At 44.1% G+C, this 15,815-nt stretch overlaps 1 protein-coding gene across 4 annotated transcripts in view; it reads right to left on the reverse strand.

The window, feature by feature from the left end:
• SFMBT2 (Scm like with four mbt domains 2) overlaps window positions 1-15,815 on the reverse strand; it is a 108,082-nt gene that overhangs the window by 29,780 nt on the left and 62,487 nt on the right. For all 4 annotated transcript variants that reach the window (XM_064421713.1, XM_064421712.1, XM_064421714.1 and 1 more), the window contains 4 exons: window positions 11,762-11,863; window positions 10,978-11,125; window positions 5,332-5,414; window positions 2,155-2,281 (listed from right to left, as the gene is read on the reverse strand). In XM_064421713.1, the coding sequence (XP_064277783.1) occupies window positions 2,155-2,281; window positions 5,332-5,414; window positions 10,978-11,125; window positions 11,762-11,863 (460 nt within the window). The remainder of the gene's footprint in view (window positions 1-2,154; window positions 2,282-5,331; window positions 5,415-10,977; window positions 11,126-11,761; window positions 11,864-15,815) is intronic.

The raw sequence follows: 15,815 nt of genomic DNA on the forward strand, positions 1-15,815 counted from the left end.
CAATCTTAACTATTCTACAATTCAAAATTATTATAAAGTAACCACATGAAATGTGCTTTCCTGCTTACAAGCAACAATAAATGAGACATGAAGGGTCTTTTCCAACCAAAATGGTTCTATGAACATTCTGCTTCTGAAGTTTACAGCTGCAGCCACCCTGACCAGCAAAAAAGCAGCAAAGACATATTCACAGCTACTCTGTCGTCCCTGGCACTGCTTCTGCCCTCTGGCAATTGATAACCCTGCTCTCCACTTCCAACATCTTACTGCTTCCTCTGGCCCCAGTCACAGGGGTGGAAAACAGCTTTTTTGAGACTCATTAGTTTCATCTGTTGCGTTTTATGCCGCTCTCTTCTCAGAGCAAGAAATGTCCATGGGAATTGGGAGGTTAAAGGGAAAACAAGGAGACTAGAAACAGGGTGAGGAAAATGTCTACCATGAATTTTACAGGATGGGTAGAACAGAGCAGCAACTCTAGAAAACTGTGAAAGGGGAAATTACAGGAAACCTCCCTGGAGAAGTGATTAACCAAAGGGTTTTCCTCAAATTCCTGGGCTGTGCAGGGAGCGTGCATTATTACTTGTATAAATTCACACCAGAAAGCTTCAAGCTCTAAAATCTAAAATGAACCAGTAAAAATTAACAATGCAGATGATGAGTAATAAAGTAGCAGAGAGCCCAGAGCATCCCATCAGTCCTGAGCTTCTCCTCCACCACAGGGGAACCGCACTGCTGCTCATTAAACGCTCGCCTTCCAGTTTAGGGTTTTGCTACTGTACAAAGTGTGATTTATCACACAATGTTCCCTCATGTCTAACTCAACCTGCTTAACTCCTGCGTTCCTGGTTTATGGCTGCAGCCTGGGCTGTCAAACTGGGAAACTGGGAGGGCAACAGTGAAAGCTGCAGAGGTGCCTGTGATGAATGGTGGGACCTGAGGTCTTCAGTGAGGGGCTCCCATGGAAGTTGGGGAGGTTTGCTGCTTCCAGAATATAAATAATCAGTTAGAAGCAACACTATATTAATGGAGTCAAAAAAACCCATGCCACATTTCAAGCCACATTTATTTTACAACTCTGCAAGCAGGGGATTTTTGGTTGTGGGTTTTTTTTAATGCCTGCTTTTTGCATAACACGGTGCATACTGTAGTGATGTATTCCTAGAGCAGCAAAGATTTCTTTCTGTTTTCTGCAGTCTTTTGCATCTTTTCTGTTTACGACAGATCATTCAATTCCTGGTATTGAGATATAAACCAAGCTTAAAGCAACTATATATCAGAACCCAAAAGAAAGTAGATGCACATAGGGTTTTTTATGGTAAGTTGTAAAAAAACATCCTTTAAGAAATTAAAAGAGTAAAAGGCAGGAAGAAAGAAATGAGGGAACGAAGCAACGTGAGAATGTGTTGCACCCTTCCTGCATCTATCCACATCTTTGGCATATACAAGTGAAGGCATCTGGTCATTTAAGAAAGTAAGTTGCCAAAGTGGGTCAAATTCCTTGATCAGATGGGTGTAAATTCAACAACAGCCTTAGTGAGAATGAAATTTCAAACAATTGTTGATTCCAGCAATTAAAACAAAATATTTGCCCTGTGTCTGGACCAGGCTCCAGATGAGCTTTTCCTACCTTGAGCTAGAAGGCAAACAATCATCTTAGAGTTAAAAAACAAGACCTGCCATTGCACACAGCTCTACCAAAAGCAAACACTCAGGAGAACTATAATACTTTGAGTTAGCTGGCAACATTTTTATCAACTTTAAGGGCTTTGATTAGAGATCTCTCCTCCCGTACAAACTGTCAGGTTGGGAATTGCTGTAGAAGTCTCAGCTGCACAAGTGAGGCAAACTTCTGTTCCTAAGATAAAGGTGTATGATGATGGCAGGGAGGAGGTTGTTATCATGGTGATAAAGACCACGTGGATGGAAAGGTGGAGGAACTTGCAGCTCCCCCAGAGAAAGAGCAGGTAAATGTAATTCCTGATGACACACAACTGGTCAATATGTATAAAACTGAAAAGTTGGAGAGCAATTTTGTGCAGAGGATAAAGGACAAAATTGAATGAGTGAGTGAGTGAGTGAGTGAGTGAGTGAGTGAGTGAGTGAGTGAGTGAGTGAGTGAAGCAGACAAACACAAGCAGCCTTTAGAGCATGTACCTTCCAGGTGCAGCCACATCAACCGTCCTTTCACCGAGGTGATGGAAGCCACACAAATCTCTGCAGGGTTCCTGGGGTTCACTGCCTCCAGCTTCATGTTCTTGGTGAAGCCACGGCTGAAGGATGTCTGAAAGAGGCAGGAGACAATGCTGAAACATGGCACTGCAGCACTGCACAACTTCAACCAGACTATCTGCTGGGAAGCATAAATTTAGCATGGTTTGCTTCCTGCTGGAAGGGAAGGATACCCTGAAAAATGCAAAGGCATCCAGAGTCAAATCAGAGCTGTGCTGGTGCAGCCCATGGTGAGGCAGCACATGGGGGTCTGCAGGGGAGTAGAGACTGCTGCCCCTGGAGGATCCCTGGCACAGGAGATGGATACCCAGAGGAGGCTGTGACCCTGGAGAGAGGAGCCCATGCAGGAGCAGGTTTGCACCAACACCCATATGAAAAATCAATGATGAAATGCATGCCATGTTCTACTCCTACCCCTGACTCCTAGGGGACTGGGAGGAGGTTGCTGCTCCACATCAGCTCTAAGGATGTTTGAATCTTTGCCAATGATGCATTTTCTGTTAATGTGATACTATCCAGAAGATTCCCAGATGCTTAAGCATCTCTCACCTTGCTAGGAGAAACCTTATAAAGCAAAAAATCATCTTGCCTGAGACCAGAGAAACCTCTTCAAGCATTCAGTCAAGCTGACTGAAGCTGAAGATATCTGAGTAACCTTTTCAAGTATGCTTTTCTTCATGGATGGATCTCTGAGCAACCCAATCTAGTGGGTAGCAGCAGTGTCCATGGGATGGGGGGATTGGAACTAGACAGTCTATAATGACCCTTCCAACCCAAACCATCCTGTGAGTCTATTTTAAGCTCAATGAACAAGGCTTTCAGGTACATTGGCTGGAGTGTAGATGGATCCAGTTGTGCTCATTGCCACTGCTCCTTCCAATGTCCCCTCCTGTCACTTATTCTTAGTCCTTTCCCAGCATCTCCCCACCACTGTCCCTGAAAACACACTAATGCAGTACCTGTGTCCATACCAGGCCTTCCTCACCTTGGATCTCCCTCCCCTCTGTTCCACCTGCTCTGCATCTCTCTGCACACAGTAGCACAGAAAGGATTCCCTCTCTGAAATGAGATTTTTTGCTAATAATAATTGGGATGGATAATTGCCACTGACTCAAAATGACACCAAACCCTCATCCTCTGTGAGAAACTGGAAGCCAGGCTCAAATTCAACCCTCCTTCTATTGGTACTACACCAAGGACCAAGGGCACTTCACCTTGAACAACCATTGAGAGCTCTCTGAGAAACTAAAAACTCATGGCTTTGGTCTCTTTTCTATCCAAGAACATGCTGCTACTCTCAAACACACCTTGGACTGCCTCAAGCCTTGCTCAGCACACAGATCACCTTCACCCTGCAAAAGCTGCTAATGGCCAGGGCTGCAGGAATGCAGGCTGAGTTTCTTTAAATGCCTTTTATGTTGCCTAACAAGGAAATGCCATTTATCATCACCCCGGCTCCTTTCATTGCAGTTCGGTGCTGGAGGCTCATTTATACAAAATCAATGGCAAAACAGTTAGGTGGAGTTTATTTTACTAAGCATTTGGGCACGTCAATCCATTCCATAACTGCCTCTCCTTGTTAAAAATCCCTCCTGGGGAAACAGCAACAGCACCTCCACTGCCAGCACCACGTCTGGCTGCACAAGGTGGGATATGCAAAAAAAAGCTTCCATCAAAGAGCCCCTCACAGCCACAAATCAAGGGGACCAGCCAGCCAGCAGGCTGAACAAGTGACAACAGAGCAGCTCCCCCTGAAAAGAATTGTGTTATTGAGAGTGGAAGAATAAGAGACACATGCTCATCTGGTGAATGTTTCCTTAAGAAAAAAAAAGGACCAAAAAATGCCCAGACCTGACTTAATCTTAGAGTATATTATGCAGAGACTTTTCTCAAGGCTGCCACTGCTGAGAGAAGAGACCCACTACTTGGCAAAATGAAAAGGTGGGGATGCTTGCAGAAGAGAAATGTAAAAATAGCCCCACTGTATTGGTGTGATGCAGCTTCCCTCAGGACTGCTGGAAATCTCTGCTTTAAGTCCCTCCAGAACAGGGACTTTATGAGGCAAAGAAATCCTTACTCTGGTTTGACTCCCAAGTCAGACTCTGTTCATGGTACAGCTCCTGTGAGTTTATCAATTAAAAAAAAATCACTAATTCACCGTCAAAGCTTCCAAGCCAGGCTGCCCCTCGGCCACCACAGATGAGGAAGGCCACGGAAAACCACAACTGGTGCCTGTCTCCATTCTGCTTTCCATAAATACCACATCCCTCAGTCCTGCGACTTCTGAGCCCAGTGAAATGCTACAATTCCTACAGAAACTTGGCTGTCCATCATTCACCACGGCACTTTATTTTGCAAAGCTTTCTGTGCTCATTTTAGGTGCACCACTAACATTTAGGTACCACCATCAGGAATATTTTCAGTCATTGATGGGATCTCAACCTCCATCAGCTGATGGGCACATGAAGGAGTTACTGGAAAAGGCAGAAGGCTACATCTGCCTTTCCCCAAGCACTGAATACCTGTCGGACCAGGCCACACAGGACTGTCATTGCCATGAAACAGCCTGCAAAAGATTATTTCAAAAGCTGTGAATCTTTATGGCATCTATCAATCTCACATCTCTGTTGCTGCATCAAGGAAGGACATGAACTGTCCCAAGGGCCACAGCATTCATGAGGGTTAACCATCCTCTCATACGTTTTCAACATTTAGCATTTTAATACATGTGGTTTGGTTTCTCTGTATCCCTGGGATACAGATAAAACACCTAAAATGTAAAAAGGGGCAAATGATACTATGCAATTTCTTTACCTGAATTATTTTTAGTAGCACTTGAATTAATAGCAATAACCAGTTGAGATCCTTTTAGTGCTGTACAAAACCAGAGAGGGAAAGAAGAGCAGGATAATTACAGATAAAGACAAGAATAAATTAAATTTTTTTTCTCTTTTAGGGATGGAGACCTGGAACACTCCCCAGTTTCCTTCCTAAGGCATCCTCATGGTGCTTTGGGAGGAACCCCTCAAAGCCTTGCAGCACTTTTTCTGTCCAAGCCATTTTGTTTCACATGGCTGGACAGGAGCAAAAGGAAGAACTTACATTTCTAAAGCACAGGTGAGGTGCTGCCTCAGCTCCACACTGCTTCTGGTAGTCTGCCCAGTCAAAGTCTTGGCCAGAGTAACCTGCAGGAGGACAAAACAAAAACAGCCATCAACCACCACTGCACACCACAGACAGAGGACAAAATGGGCCCCAAGCAGATGAACATCTGATTCTCAGCATCTCATCCTGCCTCAGTGATCCCTGCAGGGCCAGGAGGGCCCCTGGTCACAACCCATGAGAGCCACTGGCTCCTCCAGCCTCCACTCACACACCTCCTGCATTTAACTGCCAAATCTCCTCTAAAAAGTAGTAAGACATAATTATTTCCCCTATTTTCCCTTTTTTGTGAGCATCTCCCAACTGTGAATAAACCCATAACTAATGACAAGTGCCACTGTCCCAGATTTCCACATGGGGCTAGTTATGGACTTCTTTCTCCTGTTTTTAGTCCTGTATTTGCTGGGCTCCCCGATGTTGGGAGGAAATGAGAACGACTCCATGTTCTTAGAAGGCTAATTTATTATTTTATGATATATATTAAAGAATACTTTACTAAACTATACTAAAGAATACAGAAACGATACAGACAGAAAGATACAAAGATACTAATGAAAACTCATGACGTTTTCCAGAGCCTCAACACAACTTGGCTGTGATTGGCCAATAAGTAAAAACAATTGACATGAAACCAATTCAACAATCACCTGTAGGAAAACAATGTCCAAACACATTCCAAAGCAGCAAAGCACAGGAGAAGACAATGAGATAATACTGTTTTCCTTTGTGGCTTCTCAGCTTCCCAGGAGAGAAATCCTGGGCAAGGGGATTTTTCCAGAAAATACGACGGTGACACTTTTAGCTGTCTAAAAGGTGGACAAGGTTATGGAGCTGGACATGAGTTATTTGCTGGACCCTCAGGAATGGACAGGGAGGGGATCAGCACAATCAGAAGCTGATCCATCCTCCCTTTCAAAGCAGGAGATAAATTCCCCTCTCTTCATTCATGTACCCTTCCTGACTGGCTCCCCAGCAGCTCAGGGTGTGTGAGCTGAATCCCATCACAGTAAAAATGTTACAGAAAACTGGAGCAGAGCAGGCAAATGAATGCAGATCTCCCGGCAAGCAGATCATCCCTTCAGCCTCTGCTTCTAGGTAAAATAAAGGGATTCCTTTATATGAGCATCTCTCAAGGAGTCCCATCACAGAAAGACAAATCAGACCTCTTCTCATTCACTATTCTTGGCAATTTAGGCAATAAATTCTTGGGACAGAAATGTTTGGGTTTTTTCATTTGCTTTTGGGTTGTTTTGGGGTTTTTTTGCCTGCCTCTTAAGTCTCTATTTTTGCAGTGCTTGAAACCAGTGAGTGCTAATCCTGTCCAGGGGCCTGTGGGTACTCTAATGACATTACTGCAGAACTACTCTTACTGGAAAGTTTCAGGAGTCACCCAAAGGCCAAATTCTCCCCTCAATCTCCCTTCAAATCTCAGCCTGGCCTCCTTTCACAGAACATCCCTAAATGCCTTTTGCATTGATGTTCAAAAAGGGACACTCAAGATCAAATGTGAATGAATCACTTATGACAATGAAAATTGTGACTTTTTTTATAGGCGAGGACTGGAATACTGAGTGTAATCCCCTATCAGTCTGCCAGATCCCAAAAAAAGGAGGTAAAATTTTTGAAAACAACGTGCCAAGCATCCTGCTAAGATCCAAGTATCTCGGATGATTTCTAGTCCTAGTAATTGCATTCATGACAAACAAATTACTGAGATAAAGCCTTGAGCTACGATACCTGTCTCTGTGGGGCATTAAAGTGCATAATAATTAAAAAACTAAACATGCACAGGGAAGGAAAAAAAGGGCAGTTACTTATAAAGAAAGCGATTTTTCATTCAGAAAATACCCTTGCACTGTTTTTTAACTGTTTAACTGTGTTTTTTAAACTGTTTTTAACAATTTCTGCAACAGTATTTTCTTCACATGTAATCTCTTTTTTTATCTCCAATTTAACCCTCACGGATGGGTTTTGCATCTCGATTTTAAGCTACACAGAACTTGTCAGAGTGGATGGAAAAGGCCATTAGAGGTGTTTAGTGAGGTACAAAAACCTGACTGTGCTGTTACCACACCACCACCCACCCAGCCCTGCACCACTGGAACCACTGGAAGCCCTTTCCCTTCAGGCTCCAGCAGGAACGGAACCCAGGAGGGCAGTGGGGAGGTAAAAATAACTCACTGCAGCAGCACAGGGAGGATCCCAGGAGGGGAACACGCAGGAATTAACTTCACACGAGCCCTGCCTTGTTTGTGGCCTTTTCACAGTGAGGGCTGAGGCCGGTTCTGGGCCTTCATGGCCACAGAGCCCTGGAGGGGCTGGAGCTGTCCAGGGAATGGAGCTGGAGTCCCAGGAGAGTCCCTGGAGCTGGGAAAGGGGCTCAGCCTGGAGAAAAGAAGGCTCAGGGGGGACCTTGTGGCTCTGCACAGCTCCTGACAGGAGGGGACAGCCAGGGGGCTCAGGCTCTTCTCCAGGGAACAGGGACAGGAGGAGAGAGAACAGCACAGAGCTGCACTAGGGGAGGGTCAGGGTGGATATTAGGAAGAATTTCTTCACTGAAAGCGTTGTCAGGTATTGTATTTGCAAGGCAGCCCCTGACGAAGACAGGACTGATGCATATGACTCCGTGTTCTCAGAAGGCTAATTTATTACTTTACCATACTATATTATACTAAAGAATACTACACTAAACTACACTAAAGAATACAGAAAAAATACTTACTCAATGCTAAAACATAATAATGAAAACTCGTGACTCTTTCCAGAGTCTCGACACAGCTTGGCACTAATTGGCCAATGAGTCTAAACAACTCACACCAGAATCCAATCAGGCAATCACCTTTGGGTAAACAATCTCCAAACACATTCCATACATGAGCACAACACAGAAGAAGAAAATGAGGTAAGAATTGTTTTCCTTTTCTCTGAGGCCTCTCAGCTTCCCAGGAGAAAAATCCTGGGCGAAGGGATTTTTTCAGAGAATGTGAATGCCATAGGCACTGGAAATGGTGAAGAAACAACTGCATACTCAGTGCTGGACACTCAGTGCCTTGTCTGGTTGACAAGATGGCTATCAAAAGTTGGACTAGATGACCCAGCTTGCCTGGAGGTCTTTTCCAGCCTCACTGACTCCCAGATTCCATGATCCTGCCCTCAGCTGCCTCCCTCAGCACACAGGGAGGTACCAGGTGCCCAGAGCCTCCATCAGCACCCAGCATTCACACCCTGCCATCCTGGAAGGCTCAGCCCAAGGGACAGCACTGAGAGCTGTGTTTGTACAACTCAGCTGCTGCTCCTCAAACATGCTACACCTTCACTGTGTTTGCCATCAGCTCTGGGCATGGAAGAGCCCAGCATTAGAAGCTAATTCGAAGCAAATATAACAATACAAACCTACTGGAGGTTTTGGAAGTGGCTTTTCCTTAGTAAGCTTTACAACTAGGAGCAGTATCAAAATGTTTTTCCCCCACTTAATAATAGCTCATAAAACAATGATTGTTACTCTAAAGGGAAGTGGTCTATAAATCCTGCTCTAATAAATATAAACAGAGCTTGTTCAATGTTTATACAGCAGCAGTTAATGGGTATTCATTTTTGGCACTGTACAAGAAAATACTGCTCTCTATTTCAAGTAGCAAATATTTGCACCTCCTGTTCATGACCCATTTACTCTTTGTTTGTCTTCAATAAAGCCCTGATAAGCAAAAAGGAAAGAGAATGGCTATCAGACAAATAAAGGACTCCAAACTCCAATATCCCAACCTGGCATAGTGCTCTGACCAAAAAAACCAGTTGATTTTGAGATCAGAAAACCTCCTTGTCAAGCCTACATTAACCAGGGGTTTGGATGTTTTTCACTTTCCATCTCCTTTCTTTTTTGGTGGTTTTTGTTGTGTTTAGTTTGTGTTCATTTTCAAATAACTCATTCTAACATCTGATTACATTTTAGTAACTCAAAGAACCTGTCTGCCCATGGAAAAGGTTTTAAGGTGCTAAAATTCAGTTTGTACATGCAGCCCTTATACACAGTATAAAAAATAAAGCAACACATAGAATGCATCTATCTGCCACTGGCTCTATGCCTTTTTAATAGCTTTCCCCCAGGATTTCTGGTCTCACAGCAGAAAGCCAAATTGGTTTTCACCAGGGGGATAAGGAGAGACTTTGTGCACTTTCTCAGGTGCCCAGGTGGCTCCCAATAACCATGCACCACACAAGATCATAGAACCACAGAATGGTTTGGGCTGTAAGGGGTCTGGAAGGTGACCCAGTTCCACCCCTCTGCCATGGGCAGGGACACCTCACATTAGACCTGGCCAAGCTGAAAAATATTCACGTGACAGATGCTTTAGATATGTCTTCAAATGTTGGCATCTAAAAGAGAGTTTGCACACACTTAACCCAAAAAAACTCATCTCAGACAGGCTTTGCGTCAGGATGGAATGGAAATTTTTAAGCCTATGATCTCTTTCAGTTAATTATCCTGCCTGGGCAAGCTGCATGTGAATTTAGGTGGAAAAAACCCAAAATATTCCATTTACTTTGATTTCTAGCAACTTTTCTGGCCAGTATCAGTGAGTGCTTACACAGGCATTATCATTGCACCTGGGTTTTAGCAGGAAGAGCTGAAGCCCCAGACAGCAGATTTATTTCAGCAGAAGCAGCAGAGCAATCACGGATGCACCGTATGCAGCTGCAGGCACAGGGCTCCAGGACTTTGGTGGGAATTTCAAATTACATGTGCTGAAGAAGCACTCTGGATATACATAAGAGGATTCTGAATCTGGTAGGGAATAACCCTTCCCTGGGTTTGGCAGCATCATGCTTTTTCCAAAATGAAGGCAAAAGTTCACACACAAAACTTAGCTTCATTTTTTTTTTTTTGAGGCATTTCTTACTCCCAAGCAACACTGATTTCTGGCAACAGATCAACAACCCAGCCAGCTTCAAAAACCTGAAATTCCAGGGAACCAACACATTTTGCAAGCAAAGAAATATTGCTAGGGCACCACAGGTGGTTGTCTGAAGTTGGGAGTAATTAACTGCACTGCTACAAAGTTGAGGAACAGCAGGGCTGGAGGCTGTTTCTCCTGGATCTGACCTGAAAACTGTTTGCAGTGTGCCCTGGGATTTGTTGAGACAGCCAAGGAAATCCCTCCACACTCCTGGGCAGGCAGCTGTTTTTAGCTCAGACACTCAGATTTGGGAGCTTTGCTTGGCCTCAGTGTTGTACTGACACAGATGAAACAGGGTTTGCCTCTGCAGTGATTGGACTTTTAATGCTCCTTTTGCTCTCTACACTCACAAAGAACTGCTAGGATTCATCCCACAGGAATTCATGAGGATTTCACAAGCCTTAATCAGACTTCAAAGCACAGGGACATCAATCCACCAGCAAGAAACATTTGCTGAGATGTTCATGGGCTGGTAGGAGCCAGAACAGCCCCAATCACTCCAGAGAACTACTCTGGCTTGAGATACTTCAGCTGATGCTCTGCAGCAACCACCACCACAATTTGAAAGGCAATAATAACAAGCAAATGTCCTTCAGAGTAACTCCAAAAATCACTGAGAAGGAATACAAACCTTTGGGAGGTGTGAGATTGACTCCGTTTTTAAGGCACCACTGTATTGGCAAGATCCCCAGGGAATCTGCATGGCAAAGCATTGAGATTTTGCTGGGTTCAGGTCTCAAGTCATCAATGGTCACTTGTAAATAATGATTGTTAAAAACCTAAGGGATGAAAAAGAAGAGACCAAAATCAGGGGTTAGATTTGTTGCAACATTAGGTAACATGGAAAGCTGAAACAGCCAAACCTGGGGATCAAACTACTGAAAATAATTTGCTCCCACCTACACCTTTTCATCCAAGTGTTTCTACCCAAGAGATCAATGCCTGAGTTTTAGAGATGGGTGAAATGAAGCAATGGAAAGTGCTGAGGTTCAGGGTCCCACAGCTGAGCAGCGACTGGAGATGATCCTGAAGACCCCAGAGCCTTCCTCTTTTATTTGAGTGTGTGGATTAAATATCCAGCTACCACCTCCATTCAGCTATTTGCAAAGGTTTCTCAGATGTGCAGGGAAAATACATATAGATGGAGGGGAGACAAAGACAAAAGAGGGATCCTTTTTTTTTTTTTGCTTGCAAGATGAAGATGAACATGCTCATCACCATTGGTTTTAAGTGCATGGAATCAGCTGGTGATGCTTGTGGGAAAGAATTAATTAGGAATATACATGGATTTTAAACCTATTTCTTAACATACTCTCCAGTCACTTAAGTACCACTTTTTTTTTTTCTAAATGTAGTGAAAATCAAGAAGGGTTTCCCAGACAGGCTCTTTCCATCCCTTCTTTCTGAGCACTCACCTTGGTCACTGATGCAGGACAGATATGAAATGGCTCCCTCATATTCACTGCCTCCAGCTTCATCCCCACAGTGAAGAAGTGGTTTCTCAAGTCAGCATGGTCCTGTGGGAAGAGGAACACATGGTGACACCAAGAAGCAGCCAATACGTCTGAAAATCCACCTGAAAGACGTCCATGTGGGTTTTGTCAACTTAGCTGCTCCTATGTTCTTTTCATGCCAATCCAGCCACAGAAAGAGAGGGAACAACCTCAGTCCACATCTACAGCACCAAGCCCATCATACCTGAAGCACAGGGTATGTCCACCTCAGGCATCCAACCAGAATTTGGTCCACAAGGAGACTGTACTCATCAAAATGAGAACTAGGCTGAGAAACTGCTGCTTGAAAATCTCCCGTGGGCAGAGCCTCTCCATCTCTGACAGCCACCACCCTCTGGGAGCAACTGAGAGTGCCAAGACTCAAACTGAAGCCCCCCAGGTAATGCACAAGATGGATGCAAACAGCTCAGCATGGCCCTGATTTACCCTGATGGATGTCCAGCACCTGCAGGGCACCAAAACAAGCACTGGGCTTTTCTCCAAGATGGCAAGATGGAAAGGTATTTTTTTCCAGCCAGGACACTGGAAATGGATTAGAGCTTGGACAGTGAACTCAGACCCAAAATGTGGGCAACCAGACAACATGATGATGGGAAAACAGGCAGCTGTGCTCAAGTACATCCCCAATATAACACTTCCACCTGGGATAAAACCTGGCTGCACCCACAGGCCACACTCAGAGGGTTCCCCACAGCAGCTCTGGGGATGCAGGATGCAGTCCTGAAATTCAGAAGCAACCCAGATTCAACTCCCTGGTGTACCACCAGTTTAGTTTAACACCTAATTACTCCATCCCTTGTGATCCCTATCTAGCAGGCACACAAGCTGCCACCCTAATTCCAGGGTAATGACTGCATTTTGTGTTCATTCAATAAAAATGTCCCACAGTATTTCTAAACCACTGGTGCATTAGCCAATACAAGCATGAAGAGAGATGATGCTGTATTTACCACACACTCACAGACTACTCCAAAATACATGCATAAAGCTTGCCATCTAATAAGTGGTTAGCAACAACAATCCCATCTACATTCATTGCTACATGTGGTATTCTTGCTCTAAAATGATTTTCTATTGATCCAAAGTTGTGTTTCATTGTGGTTTCTTTTCCCAAGAACTGTCTGCACTTGTAAGGGCTTAACAACTTCTATTTTGGGATCTTACACTCCAACTGCTGCTAGAGATAAGGATTTTTACAAGCTCCAACCACAGCTAAATGAATAGTTGTTTTCATCCTACCAACCTGCAGTGTTACAGAGCCCTTTTTGGTGGGAACCAAAAAGCAGAAAAAAAACCACCAACGGAATAATAATGAATTTTGTCTCAAAGGAGAAGAAAATACTGATGAGAAAACTGAGGAAATAAGAATAATGGTCCAGAGCCCAACAAACTAATGGCTGAGGATGGAGCAGAGACATCCAGGAGTTTGAGATCCTTTTCATAAGGGCATGCAATGATAGATGAGGCAGAATGGTTTTAATCTGAAAAAAGGCAGATTTAGATCAGATATTAGGAACAAATTCTTTACTGTGAGGGAACTGAGTCACTAGGACAGGTTTCCCTGAGAAGTTGTGGACGTCCATCCCTGGAAGTGCTCAAGGCCAGCAACCTGGGACAGTGGAAGGTGTCACTGCCTGTGGCAGGGGACTGGAAGGAGATGAGCTTTAAGGTCCTATCAAAAACTGCCACCTTTAATACTGAAAAGGCTTCAGAGGGAAAAGATGATGGCTGCAAAACTCCAATATCATTAGCACTGAACTTTAAACCCCTAAAGCAAAAAATAGCATTTGGACTGGAGGGCTGCCTCCTCCTGCATGAGGATCCACACTCTGATTCTCTTAATGCTTGGGGTGAGGTTGTAAAGAAAAGACAACTTTGCAAAATGTGCATCTGGAATCAACATCTCCCCACAAACGTTCCATGATTCAACTCACGCTCGGATCCAGCCTTAATATGTAATAAGCCAAGATCCACCAAAGTACTTAATCATGTTTATCTTTAAACATGCAAGTAGTTTAATCAACTTTTAAAGTGATTTGTTGATTGAGACCAAAATATACTGACACCAAACCACACTGCTTCTCCTTTTTATCTGAACCATTTTCTTTGGTGCTTCTCCTTTTATTTGTTTTGGCTTTTTTTCAAAGGGGAAAAATAATCAGATGGGGGGAAAAAAGCACTAATATTATTTAAAAGTATTTTACTTCAAAAGCACTGTGTACCTTGGGATCAAATCTCCCTTGTCTTCCAGTACAGCAAGCAAATATTTTCCCCATTAAATTAGTAGCAAGAGTGAACTCACAAGGGAGTTCACAGGATCTCAAGTACGTCTCCCTTTTGAGGGTCAAAATCCTCTTTGAAGCAGAAACATGCATTTCTTTAGATAAATGCTGTGGAAGTAAAAATCCTTTCTGTGTTAAATGTCATTTTTGAGATGGAAAAGCTTTCATGGTGAAAAAGCCCTTGTATTGCACCTCTCTGGAAAATGGTCAGGGTCTGGATATTTGATCTGTCTCAAATACTGGCTGAACAGAATCATCCGAATTTACCAAAGCAGCTTTATTTTTGCAGCCACAAAAGGAAAGAAAAAAGAATCCTGATGCCATTCTCCAGTTCCAGTGCTGGAGCTGCCTCAGCCAGCAGGGAATTACTTAGGATTTGGCATATGCTCCTCTTCAAAACTCCAATTAATTTACATAATTTCTAAGAATAGGTTCCAGAGAAGTGATGGCAAAGCTTTTAATTAGTATTAGACTCAAAGTGATACACTGGATAATGAACTGCTCTCTCTTCCCTTTATTCACGTTGACAGGAAGACGCCTGTTTAATAAAAGCAGCTACAAGGAGAGGACTGGAGGGGTGAGACTTTCTCCTGGTCCCAGCCAGGCTCTGCAGCTGAACAAAAGAAATGCCTGACATGATAATGGGTGGCAGAATTCGACCCTTTGCTGCTATTTCACAGCATTCAGTGCCACCAGCGAGGATGTCACCAGCCATTATTTTCTAGCCACTTCTCCAAGTGACTCAATTTCCTTTGAAATGGAGATCAACAGGCAGAATAGTTTTGACCAGCTGGAGCATTTTAAAGCCTCCTGCATGGTGGGCCTTTACTCCTGCTGGCAGTCAGGGCTTCCCAGGAGCAGCCTTGCTGACCACACAGGAGTTTGCTCTGGATATTAGGAAAGATTTTTGCACTGAATGTGCTGCCAAGCACTGGCACAGGCTGCCCAGGGAAGTGTTTGAGTTACCATCCCTGGAGGGATTTAAGAGTTGTTTGGATGTGCCATTTGAGGACATGGGTTAGTGGTGGGCTTGGCAGTGCTGGGTTAATGGCTGGACTTGATCTTGGAGGTGTTTTCCAAACCAAATGAGGCAATGATTCTGTAATTCCATAATTTATACCAGCAGATCGCCTGTCCTGGGGTTCACAAGCCCTGAGAGGGCAATGGAAACACCCTCTGGCTGCTGAAGGAGCAGCCAAGTGACCTGGACTGACAATCAACAAGGATGCAGGAGAGTCCCTTAGAGCAAAGTGAAAAATCATGCCACAAAACATTCAACAAATTAACGTGGCACGGGCACCACAGCTGCTCACTCCAAGGGTCACAGTCTCCAACATGATGGATTACAGCTCAGGGGTAATGAGTGGAGCACTGCAAAAGCCCTCAATGAACGTCTGTCACTCACAGTACAAACCCACTGGCAACAGCCAGAGCTGTCACAGCTCTCACTATAATCCCAAAAAAAGCAATTAAACTCAGCCCCACGCTCACAGCTTCAGAGCAGGGGGTGCGTTTGCAAATGCACAGGCTGTGACCCTCTGGGCCACCTGAAAGACAGCCCTGCTTTGATACACATCTGCACCGTGATTCCCATCTTTACATGGCTTGTGTTTCTGTAATTATTCTGCAAAAATTACTGATGGGCTTTGTAACAGTTCACTGCATCCAGCATC

The sequence above is a fragment of the Passer domesticus genome, chromosome 5 (assembly GCF_036417665.1).
Source record: "Passer domesticus isolate bPasDom1 chromosome 5, bPasDom1.hap1, whole genome shotgun sequence".
In the NCBI taxonomy this organism is placed as follows: domain Eukaryota; kingdom Metazoa; phylum Chordata; class Aves; order Passeriformes; family Passeridae; genus Passer; species Passer domesticus.